General features: G+C 45.6%; 1 protein-coding gene across 3 annotated transcripts in view; it reads left to right on the forward strand.

Annotated features, from left to right (window-relative positions):
- Window positions 1–23,349, forward strand: part of LOC144818569 (E3 ISG15--protein ligase HERC5-like) — a 511,308-nt gene that overhangs the window by 93,572 nt on the left and 394,387 nt on the right. For all 3 annotated transcript variants that reach the window (XM_078676100.1, XM_078676101.1, XM_078676102.1), the window contains one exon: window positions 18,330–18,454. In XM_078676100.1, the coding sequence (XP_078532226.1) occupies window positions 18,330–18,454 (125 nt within the window). The remainder of the gene's footprint in view (window positions 1–18,329; window positions 18,455–23,349) is intronic.

The raw sequence follows: 23,349 nt of genomic DNA on the forward strand, positions 1-23,349 counted from the left end.
TGCGCCCGTCAGCGCTAAGGAGGCGTAGGCGTGGCGGTACTCTGCACGTGGGAGCTCGGTTCTTTTCAGGCAATGTCCTCGGTGAGTAGATATTCCAGGGATGAATTGTTGGATATTAGGCAATCGGTCCCATGTTGTTTGCATGGGCCTATCAGTCCCCTATGTGGCCCGTATAAGTGTGCCTGTGGGACTTGGTCTCTCAACGTCCCTTCTTCTATTACTGCCCTGTCGGAGTCTTCCTTGGTTAAACTCCCTCGTATTAGATCACTGGTCTTGCAAGATATTTCTATCTGGAATCTTAATATCAGATCCCTTCGGAAGCACCACTCTGAACTTCATGATCTCATGAGGGATGAGTCACCTGACGTGTTCTTCATGACGGAAACATGGCTTCAGGAAGTGGACACGGCAGCTGTGAATCTTGCTCTCCCCCCTGAGTATTCCATCTTCACTCACAATCGGACATCTAGGGGAGGTGGCATCGCTGTGGCCGTAAAATCCTGCTACCCATGTGACTGGAGGTTAGTGGACTTGGTAGGTTGTGAAAGCGCGTTCTTTAGAATCTCCATCAGCCATCACTTTACTTTCTCTGGCCTCTTAATTTACCGTCCCCCCGGTTGTGACACTGCTTTTCGAAAGGCTCTCCTGGAATGTGTTAGCTCTTTGGCAATGGGCTGCTCAAACTTTAGCATACTTGGAGACCTTAATCTTCATCTTGACTGTGGTCATATATCTGCCATTAGTAGTACTCTGGCGGATTTGGAGGCCCTTCAGTTAAATCAGCTGGTTTCCTTCCCCACCCATGTGGGGGGCCACACTCTTGACCCTTTTTTTACGAATCTGACCGGGGCTAAGGTGGCTAGACCCAGCCCAGTTGCCTGGACCGACCACTTTTTAGTGAAAATTCTTCTTCTGATTAAAGAGCACCCATTTAAACCCATGGATAGAGTAGTGCACAAACGTCATTGGAAGAAACTTAAATTGGAGGACTTTCATCATCTTTTGGAGGCCCACCCGCTAGGCCCTTTTCTCAATGTAGAATCTGGGTATGACCTTTTTTGTGACTGGGTCTCTCGGTCCTTGGATGCACTGATTCCTGCTGCTTGGACTAAAGTTCGCACTAGAGAACCCAGCCCATGGTACGACAGTTCCCTGGTGCCGTTAAAAAAAGCGTGTAAACAGGCAGAAACGGACTGGCGGAAAACTTATGAGTCTGGGAAACAAATTCTGTATTTCTCTAAAATTAAAACATACCATAGAGCTGTTTGCAGAGCCGTGCAGCCTACTATTCTCAGGAATTTAGAAACAGCCTCAATCCGTCCAAGTTAATTTTTAAGGTCCTTAAGGACCTGACGGCCAAAAGAGCTCCTACAGCGGAAATATGTTCAGTGGCTCACTGCGAAGATCTGGCTGCTTTTTTTATTGAAAAAGTTCAAGCTATCTATCATGCATTTTCCATTACTGAGCCGGTAGCGGAGCCCACCAGCTCTACATTGGCTACTTGTGAGACCTTAATCTCACTTCCTAGTTTGTCAATGGAGACTTTCTTACGCTGGCTTCCAAGATAAAATCTGGCTCACCAGCGGATCCTTTGAGACCAGCTCAGTTTAGAAATTCTGCTGCTATTTGTCTTCCTTCAGTGTGCCATCTCATTAATCTTTCGCTTGCCTCGGGTGTTGTTCCAATTAAATGGAAGTAGGTTGTTGTGACGCCCATACTGAAAAAGGCTTCTTTGGACCCCCTCAAACTTGAGAATTATCGCCCGATTTCTCTCCTTCCTTGGGCCGCTAAAATTACTGAGGCCTATGTGAATGGGGTATTGTCAGAACACTTTGTGAGGGCAGGGATTCTAGACTCCTCCCAGAATGGCTTCCGTGCTGGTCACAGCACTGAGACAGCCTTGCTCTCAATGACTGAACATCTTCGTTCTGTGCTTGATTCTGGTCAGACTGCGGCACTGGTATTACTCAATCTTAGTGCCGCGTTTGATACGGTTTCGCACAGGATCTTACTCCAACGTCTTGGAGAGGCGGGTGTTTCAGGCATTGCACTCAATTGGTTCAGTTCCTTTCTTGCTGATCGGACCTTCAAAGTAGACACCCCCCCTTGTGAGTCCAAGTTTTATCCTCTGGAGCTGGGTGTGCCTCAGGGTTCGTCGTTGAGTCCCACACTATTCAATCTTTATGTGAGACCGCTGGCGGCTGTCGTCAAGCAGTGGGGCATGACTATGGTCTCCTATGCTGATGACACGCAGCTGGCGGTCGTCCTGAGTGGGAACTCCGACCTTGACGCCCCCAGATTCCGGGATGGACTGGCGGTGGCTAGCTGGATGAATGCCAACTGCCTCCAGCTTAATGCTAAAAAAAACTGAGGTCATGATTGTGGGCAAGAGGACTGATCTCTGGGGTGATACATGGTGGCCCCCTGAACTGGGCGCAACTCCTATCCCAGTCTCAGAGGTAAAAAACTTGGGGGTTTGGCTAGATCCTGCACTCAGTTTTTGTGCCCATACTAAGAAAGTGGCGGCCACCTGTTTTGGCATCAAATGAGTCCTAATCTGAGGTTCTTTGATGCCACTACTAGGCAGCTGGTTATACAGGTATCCATACTATCTCGGCTCGATTACGCCAGTTTTCTCCTGTTGGGGGCCAACCAGGCTGAAATCGCCCGGATGCTACGTGTCCAGAACGCCGCAGCTAGAGAATTGGTAGGCTTACCGAGGTTCTGCTCTGCGGAAAATACCATCCGTTTTCTGCACTGGCTGCCTATGGCACAGAGGATCCATTTTAAGACCCTGTGCCTAGCTTTCAAGATCCTCAAGCTGGCCTCTCCCCAGATCCTTGATAACCTCATGGTGCCTTATGTGCCTACGCGCTCTTTAAGATCTTTGGGTCAAAACCTGGTGGTGGTCCCTCGGTTCAGGCTGTGCAGGGCCGGAGGTCGATCCTTTCGGGTTTTGGCTGCTAAACTGTGGAACTCTCTTCCGTCCCACATTTGTGAACTCGATGAGCTTCTGAAGTATAGGAGGGCTATCAAAACGTACTTGTTCCCTCATTTATCTTAGTTCTTTGATCTGTGCGCTGCTGTCTTTGCTCTGCTGTGTTGTGTTGGGTACTCTCTCTGAAGCGCCGGGACGCCCCTTTGCTGGGGCAGCTGTGCGCTATAGAAGTGTTATTAACATAACATAACATAACTCCCTCCAGTACTTCCTTCAAGAAAAATGTCAAATTCCTGTTAATTAAACAGATTCCTGGTTTAGATCCTCAACTCTCTGCCCCTCTGTGCTATTTTTTTCTGTTACACTGTATGTACCATTTCTATGCTTTATGATTTGTATGTCATTTTCTCTTCATCTTGTAAAGCACTCTGATACTCGCATGGGTCTAGTTCGCACTATATAAAACCTTTCAAATAAATAAGACTATGGAATGCATGGCAGGACCAGGGGACTTCTCACACCCTCTACTGGACACACTTAGGGGCTGATTATGTGGTACTGCCAACTCGCGGTGCCGTGGCAGGAACTGCCGCATTGGTGGTCTGACCGCTGCTTTACGAGTGCAGTGGTCCCACCGCCACAAGATCACTGCAACCGCATGGTTTCCATGATTCCTTGGTGGTGTTGAGGCAGTCTTGCCCAGCAATATGCTGGCGGTGCTGCTGTGACACCACCAAGCACATTAGGAGTTTCCTTGCAGTCTCTGTTTTCATGGTGGTGAGCGGCCCGCTGTTGCCTCTGGGTCAGAGGATGCATGCAGGTGGGCACATGGGGTGTCTCCCTGTCTGCATGCACTCCCAGTTCCTGCACGGCAAAAACTTCACAGTCCATATCGTACAGGAACATGCTTTGGCACTCCCATTGCGGGGCCTTTCTAACAGGCACCGCCTTGGGACCGCCAAAGCACAGCCCGCCTGTTAGAAAGGCGACCCCGGGGAGGCAGAAGATGTCTGACTGACCACCCCGAGATCCACCTCTCCTTCTGGAGTTGGCCGAGCATCGTCCAGAGGCCTCCTGGGTGAGGTTCCTCTCCTAGAATCGTAACAGCCGAGCAATCACACCACTACAAAGGGACACAACACAAGAGGATAGATTCTTAGAGTTTTTATCAGCATAAAAGATAGGTTCTCTCAGCAATATATACAAACGGGTCGAGGGACCCTTAATGTCTCGGTACTGCGGGAAGGGGGTAGCGGGACAGTCTTAGTACCAGCCTGGCACGGGGATACCCGGCGCACCGCTCTCAATCCTCGAGCTGGGGGGTTCCGCAAGGTCGAGCCGCGACAGCGTCAGCAGGGCTCCGAGGATGGTTCAGCGAGGTCGGGCCGCGACAGCGTCAGCAGGGCTCCGAGGATGGTTCAGCGAGGTCGGGCCGCGACAGCGTCAGCAGGGCTCCGATGTTCCAGGGTTCAAAGTAGCGAGTTCTTCTCAGGATCAGCCGCGATTCAATCAGCAGGGCTCTCGACTCCAAGATACAACTGCCGACCCATTCCAGAGCTGCCCCAGATATAGGTCTGGAGTCCTTTGATGTCCGGACCCTCGCGCCTGGGGGTCAGAGGGGCCGGGATGAGAGTGTCCAGACACCCAGCAGGGGGGTGGAGCCAGCGCCCAGGGAGGCCGGAGGGCGATCGAAACCAGGCGTCCGGGGACGGGTGGAGGGCCATCAAAACTTCCCTCCTCCTTGATCGGTCAAGTGGCCGCTTTACCACCTGGTCGGATCTTGGTGCCTCGATGTCGGGGCTTCGCTGGGCCCGCGGCCGAGGTCGGGCCGAGGCCACGTGGCCTGGACGTGGAGGGGCCAAGATGGAGTTGGGGCCGGAGATGGCGGCCCGGGTAGGAGTCGGACCCGCAGAGTGGGGCGAGTAGGGGTCGCCGTGTTCCGAAGGGGGAGAGCCGGGGGGTCGCCCGGAGTGGCGGCTCTCGTTGAAGTCTGGAGAGGGTAGCTTCAGGGAGGAGATCAGGGGTCAATGCTTTCCAGGGCCCGCCATGCGGGAGGAGTGGGTCCACGCCACGAGGCCGGGTCCAACACCGCCAGACCACGAATTAACTCTTTATCTGGTAGGCGGTATGCAGATGAGTTTGTTGGTGTGGGAGGGGGGTGGTGACATGGCAGCCCGCTCCCATACCACCAAACTCGAAATCACCACCCTGGTTTAGTCCTTCCTAAGGAGTTAAGGAGTTAAAGATTAGCCCTCTACTGCACACCTTTGTTAACCTACTAGATAAATGGTAGGACCAGGGACTACTCATGCCCTCTACTGCATACAAGACTAGGACTTGTGAATGGGAATCTTTCAACCTTCATTCTAGAAGTAGGCAAAGGGTCTCTTGCAAACCACACTCATCCCAAACACAGGCCCATCTTGTATATATAGAAACAAATCTTGAATCTATTCCATCAGCTCATCTCAACACGGGGCATCCTGCGTATAGCGAATGGATGTCTTTCAAACCTCACTCAAACAGTAGGCAAAGGGTGTATTTTAACCGTTGCTCATCCTTGCAACAACAGGACACCACATAAACTTTGAATCATGTGGCAATGGGTGCCTTTCAATTCACAATCCCGCAAAACAAAGTGAATGTGTTTCAACCCTCACTACATCAGTAGGCAAAGGGTACCTTTCAACCCTAACTCATCTGTGCAACAGCATTAACCACCCATCCCAAAACAAAGGAAACTCACACTCACTTCCACTCACAAGAACTCTTTGTAAACTTAGGGTTCAATAACGCCTTACCAAACACTGCATAACAAGTAGGAAAGACCAGGGACACTACACACACACTCACCCTCTTCTGCATACCTTGCAGGACAAGGGACACCATAATATAATGCTACTCTTTCAAAACAGATTTTCCTCAAGTGGAACAAATGCACAATACTCTGCCACAATTTCAACATGACATTCACAAAGCGACCTCTCACCCGAACTTTCATCATCTATGATCTTAGGTCCAACTTGCATAGTTCAGGTGGATCGAAATAACTAAGCTCAGTGAGGTAGGCACCCGTCACTTCTGTAGTTGATTTCAATACGAACTCCTCTATTTTACCACACTTTTCCTCACTTCAGTGTGTACACTACCATGCGGGATAATCAGCTGACGATGGCTGCAGTGGTGTTTATTTTTTGTTTAAGAAGTTTTTATTGAGTTTTTAAATACACAAGATATAAGGAAGCCATAATGAAACATATACAGTATAATAAAATAAAATAATCAGGCAAAAGACAAGTGGCGAAAGAACAACCTTATAAGAAGAGAAGAAAAGAGACAGAAGAGAATAAGGAGAAAAGAAAAGAAAGAAAAAGAGAAGAGGAGAGATAGAAAAAAGGAAGGGAAAAAACATTATAAAGAGAAAAGAGAGTTAGTGCATGGAAGAGTGAGAGGAAAGAAATGTAGTAAAAGGGAGCCAAAGAAGATCAGATTTAATTTTTTGAGATAGAGAAGAGGAGGAAACGGTAGAAATCCTATGTTCATCACAGATAAAATTCCACCAAGTTAGTGAAGATAGTTTAGAGTTTTCTTTCCACAATGATAAAATAACTTTAAAAGCTAATGCAATAAAAAGGTCAAATAACTTGGAACCAGAAGATACAACATTCATATCAGGTGATAAAGAACCTAGAAAAACATTCTGTAGTGTTAAAGTAATATTACATTTGAAAATAGACATGCAAGTATTTCAAACAGATTTCTAAAAGGATAAAACATTAGAGCAATCATAGAGTTGATGTTTTAACGTGCCCGTTTCTTTGGAGCATGACCAACATAATGGGGAAAAACCAGGTGAAAATTTACAAATACTAACTGGGGTAATAAGAGCTCTATGAAAAATAAAATATAAGGATTGGGTTAAACGAGCAGCAGCAGAGACTTTGAATAACTTTGACCATACTTTATCCCAGGTTATAATAGGAAAAGAAACGGACAAATCAGTTTCCCATGCAATCGCAGTGTGGGATTTAGGTCTTTCAATGACATCAGATAGCAGTAACTTATTTATAAGAGCAGCTTTAGGTCTTTGGAATGAAAATAAAGGATTGTGGCCCCGATGTAGGTAAAATAGATTTACCGATTTTTAATTACCGAATTATACCGATTCGGTAATTAAAAATCGGTAAATCTAAGGGGTGGATATGTAGGAACATCCAGATGTTCCTTTTACCGAATCGGTAAATATCTGTATTTACCGATTCGGTAAATACCGACCGGTAATGCCCCATTCATTCCTATGGGCTTTGAAGCCCATAGGAATGAATGGGGCATTACCGGTCGGTATTTACCGAATCGGTAAATACAGATTTTGACAAGGGTGCAGGGGGTGTCACTTTGACACCCTCTAGCACCCCCAAAAAAGATTCGGGGGCCATGTGGCAGGCATACCTGCCCTAAGGGCAGGTCTGCCTGTCATATGACACAGGTGTGCATGCACACATGTGCATGCACACCGGAATCGGTATTTTACCATCAAATATATTTGATGGTAAAATACAGATTCGGTAAGGGTTGTGGGACTCAGAAGAGTCCCACCTACATATCAAAATTACCGATTAGGTATAAATACCGATTCGGTAAATTTACCGATTCTGTAAAATATGTGGCCCTACATACCATTTACTGAATACCGGTCGGTAACGGCCGAAAATACCGATTTTCGTCCGTTACCGACTGACCTACATCGGGCCCAAAGAGGAGTAATTGGTGTAATAGATGGTGTGTAAGGGGGAGAGAAAAAGTGGTTAGGTAAGATTGTATGGCATTAACAATAATATTATATTCAGGAAGAAAAGAGTCAGGCAAGTGATAACTCATCGGCAAGGTATGAAAGAGAACAATGGAATAATTGTGAAGCATCTGATGTACAAAAATAATGCCCTTTTCTTTCCAATACTTGTAGTAAAAAGATTTGCCTTTGTATTTAAGAAATTTATTATACCATATAGTAGAGGTCAAAAAACACTGAAGTGAGGTAAAGTCCTTAAAAAAGGTATTGTGTAGTAAAGTTTGGGAGTATTTTAAAACAGGATTAGAGGACAAAAACTACAGTTTGACATAAAGGCTACATGCTGAAAAGAAAAATCCTTTAAGCATGAACGTTCAAAAAGAATCCATCTTGGGATAGGAATATCCATATAATCATATGCTAGTGCAAAAGATTGTCTAAGCAAAAAAGCTGAATGATAACCTTTAAAGTGTGGGAAGCGTACACCGCCTTCTTCTTTGGGTCGAATACGTTTGCTTAAGACACTTCTTGGGTGTTTATTGTTCCACAAGAATTTTCTACAAATAGAATTAATTCGTGAAAAAAATGCATTTGTAATCTTAACAGGAAGCATAGATAATGTATATAAAACAAGTGGCAAAATCATCATTTTAATGGTATCTAACCTACTCCACCAAGAAAGATACAATGGTGACCAGGTAAGGAGTAGCGATTGAATTTTGTCAAATAATACATGAAACGTGAATTTAATAGTATAATTTAAGGATGGAGAGAACCAAATACCTAGGTATTTAATTTTTAAAGGGCACCAAGCAAAATTAGAATCACTAAACATAAATTGATAACATATAGAATTTAAGGGTAAAACTTCTGTTTTAGAGACGTTCAGTTTGTAACCAGAGATACTAGAGTATAATCGGACTTCATTCATAAAGTGTGGGAGAGATTCAACAGGGTTAGACATATAGACCAATATATCGTCTGCATAAGCAGATATTTTAGTTTCTATAGAGTTATGCATAAAACCAGTAATTAGAGAATTAGTACGAATACGTTCCAAAAAAGGTTCAAGACATAATGTAAATAATAAAAGGGAAAGAGGACAGCCTTGTCTTGTACCTCTGGAGAGAGAATTTTTTTTGGGAAAAATGGTTGTTTACAAAAATACTGGCTCGAGGACAAGAATATAAGAGTTTAACATACGAAATAAAAGAGGGTCCAAAACCAAACAATTGGAGGGTATGGAACATAAATTGCCAATTAATACGATCAAATTCTTTTTCAGCATCTAAAGACAAAGCTGCAAGGGGGGATTTATATTTTTTGCCATATGAAATGACATTAGCAAACATCCGAGCGTTGTCAGATGCCAATCTACCCTTCACAAATCCAACTTGATCAGTTTTGATCAAGAGAGGAATAATAGTTTCGAGTCTGGAAGCAAGAATTTTAGCAACAATTTTACAATCATAATTAATTAACGATATAGGCCGATAGTTTTTACAATGAGAGTGATACTTCTCAGGTTTGGGAATTATGACAATTAGGGCATCCATAAAAGATACAGATGCTTTAGCCTCTGAAATAAAAAAATTAAAAAGTGAGAGGAGTTTAGGGACAAAAATGGAGTTAAAAGTATTGTAAAATTCAACAGAGAGACCATCGGGTCCTGGGGCTTTAGATTTTTTTAAAGATTTAATAGCATTAGTTACCTCTTGGAGAGTAATGTCTTTTTCTAGTTCGAGGAAATCAGCAGGGAGCGAAGGCGGGGATGGGAGACCTGAAAAGAATGTGTTTAGGTTCGGAGAGGAAGGAAAAGTATCTTCAGAATAAAAAGATTTATAATAGTCGTGAAATACCCCGGCAATATCTTCATCAGATGAGACTAGTTTGTTAGTGAACTCATCAAGGACAGGGCCAATCGATTTACGTTCAGATTTAATATTTAAGTAATTAGCTAACATCCTACCCGATTTGTTCTGACCGCCATGGTATTTAGATTTGATTTTGAGCAATATATTACATGCTTCAGATGTTGCTAATTTATTAAGTTCAGATTTTGCTTTGATCAGATCATGAAGGGTGGAGGGTGAACGAGAGGTGATATAGACATGTTCCAAGTCTTTAAGTTTATGTAGTTGATCTTCGTATTTCTTCTTCGTGGACTTCTTCTTTTTCGAGACATAGGATATAGTGAAGGCATGAAAAGCAGCTTTGAAAGCATCCCAAATATTAGAAACAGAGGTATCTAATGGGTTGTTGATAATAAAAAATTCATTAATGAAAGTGGTGGCTTCCTTGATAAAAGTCGTGTCCGATAATAAAAAAGTGTTAAGTTTCCATCGGCTGAATTGAGAGAAAGCAAGGGAAAGGTCCAAAACGGCATGAACAGGGGCATGGTCCGAAATAAAATAGACCCAATTTCAGAGAATTGGATTGAAGGGAGTAAGGATTTACTAACCAAAATATAATCAAGCCTAGAACGAGTGTGATGCACATTAGAAAAAAAAGTAAATTCTCGTAAATCAGGATTACATGTCTTCCAAACATCATATAAGGAGCGAGAGTTAATGGCAGATTGAAAAGCTGTATGAGTATAGTCAGGTTGAAATTTACAATTAGATAGCCGATCAGAAAAGGGATCTAACCATTGGTTGAAATCACCCGCAATAATGATATTTTAGCAATCAATGGAAGAAAGAAGAATTTTAATGTCATTCCAAAATTGAGGGTCAGGTGTAACAGGGCCATAGATATTTAATAAGACTATTGTTTTGTTGTGCATCACAATCTTTGACATTACCCATCGTCCATCATCATCATTTTGTATAGATAAAATTTGTACTGCCAAAGCTTTGTGGAATAATATCGCAACACCCCGTTTTTTGTTGGAAGCAGGTGAAAAAACAACTTGACCCACCCATTGCCGTTTCAACTTAAGAGAGTCTACATCCGAACAATGAGTTTCACGAAGAAAGGCAATCTGTGAATTGAGTTTAGATAAATGAGACATTACCTTTTGTCTTTTAACTGGATTCCCAAGACCACAAACATTCCACGTAACAAATGTATACATAATGGAGGGATGGGAGGGTATAACACAGTTGGATTCGGTAAACCTCAAGGATACAGCTACAAGAAAAAACAGACCACAAGAGAAAATTACATAAAAGACATACTACAAAGATACTCACAATGTCAGGATACAGTAATAAGAGAACAAAGACATAAACGAATGTTGAACTGATAAAGATAAAAGGAATAGAGAGACATGAAAGGATGAATAGAACAGAAGATGAGAAAAAGAAAGGAAAAGAAGAAAGAGTATAAAGAAGGAAGTGAACAAACAGATCAGGGCACCACAGCCAGATCTGTAAAGAGAAGAAAAAACAATGAAGGTAGAGTATGATGACATAGAGCGAAGCGGATCTCATGAGAAGGAATATAGAATCTAGAAAAACGAGAGCCTAAAAAAGAGGAGAATTAAGTGTAATAAATAAGAAAGAAAAGAGAAAGATAAGATAAGAAGAGTGAGACATAAATGAAAGTATTGGATGTTGAAGAAATCAAAAAAAAAAGAAGGAAAACATATTAGTTGAAAAGAAAAGAACTAATAAGCTGCTTATATAAATATAGAAAAATAGAGGAGCAAAACAGGATAATCAGACATTAGTATCCATTCCAGATGAAGATAATGATTGAAGAAAAAATTTCAATTTCTCAAGATCATCGAAGGACCATGAATGACCATCATGAGTGATCTTGCAGAGACACGGGTGAAGTATTCCATATTGAATATTAAGGTGTCTCTTCTGAGGGCGCAGGGCTAGGAACTCCTTTCTACGTGCGTTGGTTGCATTGGAGATGTCTTGCGAGATGAAGATGTTGTGACCAGACCAAATAAGACGGTGTTTGAGTTTAACAACTTTCAGAACAGACATCAATTCAGTAAACTCCAGGAATAACATAATTATACCACGTGGTTTCGCGGGGTTAGATGTAGGATGACCCAAGCGATGTGCTCTTTGTATATTAAGGGGAGTGTCTGAAGATGGAAGATCAAGAATATCTGAAAGAAATTTCTGAAGAAAGAGTACCATGATGGATCCCTCAACATTTTCCGGAAGACCATAAAGGCGTAGGTCATTGCGACGATTACGATTTTCTAAATCCTCTGTATGAATTTTCAATTTTTGAATTTCCTGCTCTAATATCGGAATCTTTGTGGAGATATCCTGAAGGACGCCAACATGTTCTAAGTCTAGTATTCTGGTCTCCCTAACAATCCATCTCTCCTGAATTTGATATAATTTTTCATTTGTTGCCAACATAAAAGGCTGGAGAACCCGCACTTCTTCCAGGATGGATTCCAGAACAGGGTTCTGAGAAGAATGAATAGGAGACGGCGGGTAATTTTTTTGCCGTTTTGATTTCGTGCCCGTGACAGAAGACCTGGAAGAGTTTGAGTCATTAGCCATAATGGTAGTAATAGGGCTCTGGTAAGAGTACAGCAAACTGATGCAGCAAAGTTGAAATTGGAAAAGAGTTAAAACGTGATGTAAAAACTCATGTAATGCACAAGGAAAATTCCTCAAGGAGAGATATTAATGGTAATGGTCAACCCAAACATCAAGAAAAGATAAGAATATGTGATGAATTGGACAAAGGGTTGAGATATTAACCATCCATAAGAAGTACGACTTGAAAATAACAGCACAAGTCTGTGTGGTGTCGAAGGAGGTGTGCTCAGTGGCTATTAAGTAGCGGCCGCACACAACCACAACAATAGATGAAATGACAGTGGAGGCAAATTATGCTGTATTAAAAAAAATTCAAGTCATGCAATAGTAATTCGCTGCAGGGGGATCAGAAGTCAATTTGCAGTGATGAGCCCTCTTAACCTAGTAAGAAAATGATGAAATTGAAAGCTTGCTGTCAACTCATAGCATTCTTTAGAAAAATTCCTCAAAAATATACAAGAAAAAAGACATAGTCAAAACAAAGTGCTCAGCAGGGCGAAACAACAACCAGCCACATCTATCCTGAGGCGAGAGGCTACGTGAGATCAACAATTTTGAGGAGATGTAAAGTAGTAGCCACAAAAATATTGCATTACGCCAAAAAAATAAGTAAAGAAGTTCAAAACATGAGCAATATGAATATGAGCCATGAGAGGTCGTTGTTGCCTGGAAATTACCGCCGTTATGAAGAGACGCAGTTGCGGCGTCTTAAAATGGCGGCCGCCCGCGTCGCGATGTGAGGAAATCCAGAAGAAGCTGCAACTCAGGCGTCTAATGCAAAGAGACCCCAAAGACACCATTAAAGTGTGCTCTGCATCTTCCGACGCTGATTGCAGTCACTCCGAGAAGCGAAAACAGCGTGGAAGCGGCTCACAAACAGATATGAGGTCCGCGGGAAAGCGGAGCTCACGAAGGATCCGCCATGTTGCTGCAGCGTCGAAGCCACGCCCCGGCTGCACTGGTGTTTACGTCTTTAATTCTCCTCATGTTCACACGGGTTCCAACATGGGTCCTATTAAGCTTCCTGCAGTACGCGTTTCAGACTTTGAGCTGTTGCGTACATGAGTCGCCTTCAGCACGTACTTTACACTTGCCTGGAATGCTGAACAGCCTCAGGGGTCCTTGCTATTGCCGCACTGCCGAACACAGTCCTTCCTCTCAGATTATCAGGAGCGGCGCATGACATCCTCGCGACCCATTCAAATGCCACATTTGATACTCGCACTACAACAGTAAGGAGACAAGCACTCCACAACAGTATAGGAACACGGCTCCCAACCCCTCAAAGGCACGCTAATGCCTTATGTGACAGCGTGACGCGCGGGCCCCATTAAACAAATAATACTGCTGCTCACCAGTCGCGTGCTTACAATGCCTGCCCAACTGTTATCACTTTAAGAGCTGCCAGTTCACTCCCCTCTGGCAAGTTTATCTAAGGGTCCCCTGCAGCTGGCGCAGAGACACACACACAAGCGAATTAACTCTCGCACTCCAGGTAATGGTTCATCTTGAAACTCACTGCCGGTACAAACTTCCGTTCCTGCCACTGCACTTCTAAAATACTGTATAAATGAACTCACACACTGTTGGCTCAGGTTACAGGTCAGGATCAATCTGCATACATCAGCAGGTCCAACGCTCTTATACTTCACTTGACAATGTGTAATTAAGTAGACCACCCTCTCAGACTGTAGACCGTCTCATGAATTAAAACACTCGTGGGGTTCAGGGCATCTACTTTCCTCTTCATGTGTCTCTTTTCTTCTCAATTCTTCAATCTCCTTTCACGTGTAGGTTCGTTTCCAACTAGTTGCCAGTGTAGCATATAAAGGTAACTTCTTGGTAGGAAGGCCAAGTAGGTTATATGATGTAGGTTTATTGTAGAAATTACGTTTTCGTTCCAGGTTATAAGGTGAATGTAAAGGCCCCACCATCCTACTGCTAAACCCACTCTCTCCAACTGACACTCTCCCAGGCCAGGCACTCATCAACATTCCATTACATCACAACCAGTGGCCAGCCGCGGTGCGTCCATTGGGGCGTAGGAGCGTAGCCCCTCCAGCCACATGGACCCACCGTCGGCGTGCATCGCGCATTAGCAATTTAGCAGCAATCCCATTCCCCTAATAATTTAAATTGCAATCCATCCGCCAGACCGCCGGGACACACCCGGCGATTTCGGAGTGCGCAGGGGGGGTGGCCTCAGCCTGCTGCAGCTTGAGTGACAGTCACTCAGTCACACCCTCAGGCTGCAGCAGACCAGTCCAGACCGTAGTGCGCAAGTGCAAGTTGGTGTAAAACTTGCCCGTGCATGCGCACTGTTGTACATTCCCTTACAGAGCGTGACCAGAGGGTGCTGGTTTACCCGGCCGCAGCCCCCAGGGTTTACATGGGGCGACTGGGCGAGCAGCATATATGCCCCCCTAGCCAATCCTGGCGCTGCATGCAGCGCCAGGATTGGCTGGTCCACTGCGCAGCATCGATCATTGGATGCCGCGCGTGGGGGTGACACAGACTGCCTCAGCCGCACTGTTATGGCCAATCACTGTGTGACTTCATGTGAAGCCATGCAGTGATTGGCCATTATCGCCGGGATGCGTGCGCTGGCTGCTGTGAGTGTAACGTGGTGACTCACTCCTGCGTGTCAATACAAGCGAGATAGGGAATGTTTGGTGCTGCAGCAGTACTTTGATAACCAGTAACCGGCCGCCATGTGCCCCTGCAGACAAGGTAAAGAAGGCTTACATTGTAATAATAAAAACCGCGGGAGCTCTGAAAACCCTTGCTTCTGGTAGACACTATATAACGACAAGAGCCCTGGGGCAGCGGGGAGGCAGGGCAATGACGTAGCAAGGGAGCCATGGCCCCTGTGGAAACAATGGAAATGTCTTCCCTTTTCTTCTGTTTGGATAATGAATACAACGTCATCAATATTCTGTGGGCCCTGGTGCCACGGTACCCGCTGGACGACTGATAGCCGCATCCTTGAGGAGAAAAAAACTAAAAGCGTGGCAGGGTCTTTCGACGCACATTCGGCTTCCCTTGCCCGTTCCTTCACTGAGCATAGTCACCGCAAGGAGTAAGTAGGCTCCCGTTCCCCTTCTCTTGATTTACAAGTCTAAGCGTCGGATCGTCTCCCCACGCTTCGGTGGCACCATTTATTCCACTACCAGACAATCCGATCTGGGCTGGAAGGGGTTGGCCCCAAACTAAAAGTCACACCAGGAAGTCATGAAATAACACGCACGGGGCACATCTGCCCATGCAATGATCGTTGGTTCTGAAGCACGGTCAGACGACAGATACTAAATGTACAATTAGCACGTGCTGCGTGCAATCAAGGAAGCAGCCTAGTTATTTGGGAAGGTTATCTATAACGGTATAATACCTTGCCTCACAAGGTTGGCAGAGGACAAGCTAGGTTTTCAAGTCTACACAGCTACCAGAGCTCCGGCATAAAACAGGGACAGAACATGCATTTCAGGGTAATTACGTCCCCATTACACAAGGGGAGGAAGGCCTAGTAGGGTGGGCGAGAAGCATTTAACTCTACAGCCTGATCTGAGTGTATTTCCTCATGCAAAAGGTAGGGTAGAGCGCCATCTGAGGCAGGCTAACTCCAAATGGCAGCCGAGCTAATTCTTTGCCGCCTCGCAACCACCGATTCTTCACCATGTTATGCTCACTGGCATTTTCCCTAGAAAGCTTGCAGGAGGCAGGAATATTTACGCTGGAGCTCCTGCGCAGAGGATAGCTCAGTGTCACAGGCCCCATCTCGCCTTCTGCAAGAGAAGCAGACTGTTACACTTAATTTAAAAACACACAGTATTTATTCATTTGTGTGCATTGTCAGCGTCCGTTTGTTTACCGTCACAACAGGCCACAGAGGAAGGGTGTCCTAAAAGGGTGGGGAGAGCGGCCCATTAGCTGTCTCCCCACGCCAGGTCTGTTAACACCTCTATAACACCGCTGTAAAAGGTTGTCACATCGCAAGCCACGAGTCATCATCATGTGTTCAATACAGATACATCCAATATTCAGGATGGCTGCGGCCCTCGATATTGTGTAGTACCACAAGCGAATTCGAAACGGGTTTATGGCCAGGTCTGCATCTTTGGTTTTAACTGTTTTCCTCTTTGGAGTGATATGCTAGTTGTTACCTGCTCTTGATGTGTGCACGACTGTCCCCAATTTTGTGGTATTGGGGTCTAGTTCGGTCTAATTACAAACAAATTGTTTATTCAAAGGTTTTTTAAAATCTGAAGAGGTCGCGTCAGTGCGCTTCACATAAAACATAGCACCAAGGACAACCGGAGGCGCTTTAAAAGAAATCTTTACAGTACTGATGTGTGTCATGGCACTGCCTGGCATCGAGGCATGGTGCTTACAACATACATGTGCCAGGCATGCATGGTCGGGGGGTCATGCCAGCAGGAGAATGACTGGTGCCGCCTAGCCCTAGACACAAGTCGCAGAGGTGGGTTCCGGGGTTCCTGGGGAGGGAGGGGGGTCTTTCAATCCGGTGCTGGGGAGTTCTGGACGGTTTTAGCCGTCGCACTGATGGCTTGGTCTGTACTGTGACTGTCTGAGCTTGTGAGATTCTGAACTTGGGGTTCGAGATGCAGCAACGTCTGCTCCTAAGGCCTCTGCCCTCCCGAGAGGGTGAACAGCTCAGACAGGTAAGTGCCTGTGCCCCCCTGACGTTGAGCTGCCTCGTGCGCACTTACCACCGTGACTTTCACTACAGCATCCAAGGGGAAGCAGTGGAACTATTTCAGTTTTGAGGTTTCGAAGTTTATGGCTTTTAATTGTTTTTATAATTAATACGTTAATAAAAGTTATTGTAATTTATAATGGCAATAGCTTAAACGTTTGTAAATAACTTTTGTGAAGGTTATGTTCAGTGTATTTTATTGTGACACAAATCCGAGAACAGAAGTGAAATATTAACATCTTTTGGTGACATTTGTAATATAGCTTGAAACATTGAGAGAACATATTTGAACCAGTTGTTGTTGAATGGTTGCACAGATTGATGCTGTGGTGGCACTTAAGTCTTGGTTACCTGGTAGCGCCTTAGTTTGCAGCTCTGCAGCATTACTCAGGCCAGGAGTAAACGCCCCAGCATCCAGGCCAGGAGTAAACGCCCCAGCTCGTCTGCTGCAGCTTTGACAGACTTGTCAGACCGCATGAAATTTATTTGTAAATAATTAAGGGAGAGGTGCTTTGGTGGAGCCCCTTCACTCGTTTTTTGGTCCAGTCTACAATTACAATACATAAATACAGATTTCTAAGTATGCTTTCACCAAATTAGCTTGATGTTTTCACAAGGTTTAAAACACCTGAGCCCTGTAAATGGTTTGACATAAAGGAGATGAAAGAAGTTAATTTGTTCGTTGTGTTTTGCTCGGCCCATCACTAAATAGGTTTTCCATGCGCTCTGCTCCCTTAATTATCACACTGAATGAGTTGCTATTTTCATCATGTGGCTGAACCTGTAATCTGTGTGTAGCAAAGGGGTGCTAAGCTGTTTGAAACCTTGCTGAAGCTGATAAGCTGGAGGGTACTTTTAATGCCAATATCGGAGTCTGTAATAGGACGGAATGTATGAAGCTCTGTGGTTATACTGAATAAGCAGCTACCTATGTTATGCCATCTATTAATGTAATAACTGCACTTTCACAATTGCTTTATTAACCTTCCTGCTTTCTCAAAGTTGCTTGAACATGCACAATTTTTCTTCTTTTTTTTCCAAATTTTCATGGAGGGGGTCACCCCCCTAAACCCCCCTTTTGGGGTTCGGGGTGGCTCGCTGCGCTCGCTCGCTACGGTGCTGTATGCAAATCACTTTGTGCCCCACCACTTTCAAATGTCACCCACCGCCCCTGCCAGTGGCTGAGCAGCAGGTAATAGTGAAACTAGCCATAGAATGCATTACACCTCAATCAGGGTATAACATATTAACCTTCATGTTTTGATAACTAATTGTCAGCTCTTTAGTGAACAATAAAATGAATCAGTTGGCTGCAGCCAGACTTTTTTTAGCATGTTTTATTAATTCTCTGTATTTATTCCCTAACAGACATCACACACTTGCTTATGCTACTTCTTCAAAGACGGTATACTTATTTGGGGTTGAGGAACAGCAACAAAGAAGTAATGGAGACATACATGGCAGATTCATGGCACTACCTATGCAGTTGCCAGGTAATATATCGTCATACTGTGTGATTGCACTCCCATTTCTCTGTGCAAGTTATTTCAAGAAAGATTACCATTTTTTGTAAATAGGCATTTAACCTCAAGATTGCTTGTTATTAATTCAACCAAGTATTTTGGGAAATTATTATAGCCTGCTTGGATAACCTGTGCCTTGTCCACTCTATCACTTACACTACATACTGAGAAAGGTCTACTAGTGTTAAGCGAAGTCCTGGGGAGCAGAGTGGCACAACTTACTTTCTACCTCATATGGAGTTGTGATGAAAACCTTGGGCATTGAATGGTTCCTTTCAAGTGGGATGTTTTCCTGTTGAATTGAAATACATCATCGAAGCAGGCAGTAGTGTGTCTACACTGAAGGAGTTACAGGATAGCAAATACTGCCAAGGACTTGAGGTGCTCACTGTACCAGCTGAACAACCTTCTGCAGAGCATGAAAAGACACAGATGTTGTTTAATGGGGACCTAGGTCACAGAAAAGACATGGGCATGCATGTGTGAGGAGAGAAGGAATAGGCGTAAAACAGCTGAAGGTAAATGGCAAGAAGCAACATCAAACAGTCACCTCCAGGTTTCAGAAAATGTTTTTACTTTAGTGGTGAGGTTATTGCAGCTGTTGGACAATTACTGCTATTGCAAGTCAAAGGATATAGCTACAGCTTTTTGGATGATGTGCATCAGGGCTTAAATAATGGTAGAATAAGAGGAATTTACAGAATTCATGAAGTAGATTAAATAGATGTGGGAGAGTGATAAAAATGAGTAGAGAAATAGAAAATAGAAGAATAAATACGAGTAAAAGAAGATAGAACAATGATTAAAAAAATATCTGATGGTTGCATCTAATGTGTCAGACAACCTGGGTTTAAGTTGTCATCCTTGTGAGTCATGTGTCCATGCCTAACGCCAATGCTCACAATTGTCAATTATTCCAAATAAACAAGATGCTGTTCCGAGTGGTACTATGCACAGCATGCATTGCATTGTATTGTAATGTATTTGCATTTATATAGCGTTCACTACCCCTGACAAGGCACTGAAGCGCTTTACAACGGGCTGCACGCCACGCTGGTCCGGAAACCCAAGGTGAGTAGTTAGTCCAGTTTTCAATTGGTTATTAAATGGAATTTTATTTTTCAGACGCCGTGAGGTGAACGGCTTGTTAAGCTTCTTGCATACCGCCTCACCTGATTCTTCCTTCTACCTGATGAGACCTCAACTACCACCTTGAAAACAAACACGACAACAACACCACCACCCTTCTGGACAACCTGGCCAATCTCGGACTCAAACAACTTGTTGACACCCCCACTCACACAGCCGGACACACGCTCGACCCTATCTTCACCTCAAGCAAACACATCTCCTTCGATCACACTACAGCTCTCCACTGGACGGATCACAGTTGTGTTCACTTCAGCTACAAAACCACCCTGACCCACAACCGTCCACAACCGATTCCTCGGAGAAACTGGAACAAAATCACCACCGACCAACTCCTCACATCACTCAGCCAAAACCCTCCCACCCTCTCTTTGGACCCAGACCAAGTGGCCACAAACCTCAGGCATTGGATTACCCTCAGTGCGGACGAATTAGCACCCCTGAAAAAGCACCAGATGAAATCAGCCAGCAAAAAAGCTCCCTGGTTCAATGACGAACTTAAAATATCCAAGAAGCTATGCCGCACCATAGAGAAGAACTGGAGAAAATACCCAACCTCAGACAACATGGCCTCCCTCAAGACAGCCACCCGCAAACACCACCAACTGATTCGATCCGCCAAGAAATCAGCACTCAAGGATCGTCTTGACAACAACACTCATAACAGCAAGGAACTCTTCAATATCGTCAAAGAATTCACCAACCCCACCGCAGCAACTAACGACATCACCCCCTCCCAAGACCTCTGCAATGCGCTATCCTCCTTCTTCTACAACAAAATTGCCGACATCCACAACAGTTTCGAAAACTCTCCCAGCGATCAACCCGCCCCACCCCCTTCAGATCCTACTCCTCCAACTAACATCCTCAGCGCCTGGAACCCAATCACCACTGAAGTCACCACTCACCTCATGAACTCAATCCACTCTGGCTCGCCTTCTGACCCCTGTCCCCACCATATCTTCAACAAAGCTGATTCCATCATCGCACCCCAACTCCGCGATGTCATCAACTGCTCTTTCAACTCTGCCACCTTTCCAGAAAGCTGGAAACACGCCGAACTCAGCGCCCTTCTGAAGAAACCCACAGCGGACCCCTCAGAACTGAAAAACTACCAACCCATATCCCTCCTACCTTTCCCGTCCAAAGTCATCGAGAAAGCCGTCAACAACCAGCTCACCACCTTCCTTGAATCCAACAACTCCCTCGATCCATCTCAATCCGGGTTTCGAGCCAAACACAGCACCGAAACCGCCCTCATTGCAGCGACCGACGACATCCGAGCACTCCTGGACAACGGAGAAACAGTGGCCCTCATCCTACTCGACCTTTCCGCCGCTTTCGACACCGTCTGCCACAGCACCCTTATACATCGACTCAGCAACATCGGCATACAAGGAAAAGCCTTGGACTGGATCATCTCATTCCTCGCTGGGAGAACTCAAAGAGTCCGACTTCCCCCATTCTACTCAGAGGCCACCGAAGTCATCTGCGGCGTACCTCAAGGATCCTCACTCAGTCCCACCCTCTTCAATGTCTACATGAGTCCTCTCGCCTCCATCGCGCGTCAACACAACCTCAACATCATCTCTTACGCCGACGACACCCAGCTAATCCTTTCCCTCACCAAAGACCGCAACACCGCCAAAACCAATCTTCACGAAGGCATGAAAGAAGTTGCCGAATGGATGAAACAGAGCAGCCTAAAACTCAACTCAGACAAAACGGAGATGCTCATCCTAGGACCTTCACCCTCAGCTTGGGACGAATCCTGGTGGCCTTCAGCTCTGGGCACAGCACCCACCCCCACAGACCATGCACGTAACCTTGGCTTCATCCTAGACTCCTCTCTCTCGATGTCCAGACAAGTCAACGCCGTCTTGTCCTCCTGCTTCAACGTACTTCGCATCCTCAAAAAGATCTTCCGCTGGATCCCCCTCGAGACAAGAAAGACTGTCACCCACGCACTGGTCACGAGTCGACTGGATTATGGTAACACACTTTACGCCGGAATCACAACAAAATTACAGAAAAAACTCCAGCGCATCCAAAACGCGTCAGCGAGACTCATATTAGACATCCCGCGCCAAGATCACATCACCGGACATCTAAAAGAGCTCCACTGGCTTCCCGTCAACAAAAGAATTACCTTCCGCCTTCTCACCCACGCACACAAGGCCCTCTACAATCTAGGACCCGAATGCCTCAACACTCGATTGTCCTTCTACAAACCCACCCGCCAACTAAGATCGTCCAACCAAGCCCTCGCCGCAGTCCCGCGCATCCGGAAATCCACCATGGGTGGCAGATCCTTCTCCTTCCTGGCTGCCAAGACCTGGAACTCACTCCCCACCCACCTCCGCCTTAATCAGAACCACATCTCATTCAGAAAAGAACTGAAAACCTGGCTATTCGAAAAATAAGTTAACCCCTTCCCCTAGCGCCTTGAGACCCTCTGGGTGAGTAGTGCGCTATACAAATATCTGAACTTGAACTTCCCGCTGCACCGCCGTGAGGGGAGTGGCTCGTCAGTTTGCTCTTGCGCTGCTTTGAGGGGAGCGGCTAGACCTGGACTCCATATCCCAGGAGGCAGTGCGCGGCGCCTGCGGAGGGCATCATCAAAGGGTGCCAGAGGCCCTTTAAAACCATCAAGGCCCTCCCATGGCGCGGGACGCACGGAATATCAGTCTTCCGACGCCGTGAGGGAAACAGATTGGTAAGCTTCTTGCATTTCGCCTCACCTGATTCTTCCTGCAGCACCGCCGTGAGGAGAACGGCTCATCAGTTTGCTCTTGCGCTGCGTGAGGGGAATGGCTTGACCTGGACTCCATATCCCAGGGGGCAGTGCGTGACGCCCGCGGAGGGTATCATCAAAGGGCGCCAGAGGCCCTTTAAAACCATCAAGGCCCTCCTGCACCGCGGAACGCGCGCGCCCGCACGTTGCCCAGACCAAGGGCGGGCCCGTCCGTGCCCGTGAGTGACCGACTGAGACCGGACCGGGCCTACTCTCTTTCATCGAGACACCATTATGGGTAAGCGAAAAGATCTATACTCCGCAGTCTCAACCATATCCAAGGGAAAAGTACCACGTAATTGTGCCTCCATTATCTCATATTTGACCACACCTGTGGGGGCCATAACCAATGAGATTCAGGATGTGGAGGCTCCAGAGGGGTTGGGGCTGGGGGCCGATGGAACAGTTGTTATTGCCACAGAGGATGCTCCATGTCGGAACGCCGTCCCCAGTCAGATAACAGACGTGGCGGCAAACACTATTACCAGTGACACTAACAGTGCTCCTACGCCTTGCTGCAAGGGTCAATCGGAGGAAAAAGGGAGTATGGGACTACCAAGAGATGGGGCTGTAGCCTCTAGCAAAAAAGGGAGGAAAAAATGCCTAAAAACAGACCCTGCTATATAGAAGCCATTAACATGTAAGGGGTGTGCTGGTCAATGGCCCACAGAGGAAATTACATCTTCTAATTTGACTAATGTGGACATGAACCCGGTTCCCTCACACATTGACATGCTTATTGACTTGTTAAAGGAGGATTTATTTAAGTATGTCAAATCTGGTCTAGATCGTGTGATGGACAGGTTGACTAAAATAGAGGACAAACTGGACGACCTCAACATGGGAGGGAGTCTGGTTCACAAAGCTAAAATCATGGGTTATAGACCAGGTGAAGCTGAGGTGGGTAGGAGTTCACAAACAT

The sequence above is a fragment of the Lissotriton helveticus genome, chromosome 2_1, assembly GCF_964261635.1.
Source record: "Lissotriton helveticus chromosome 2_1, aLisHel1.1, whole genome shotgun sequence".
Lineage (NCBI taxonomy): Eukaryota > Metazoa > Chordata > Amphibia > Caudata > Salamandridae > Lissotriton > Lissotriton helveticus.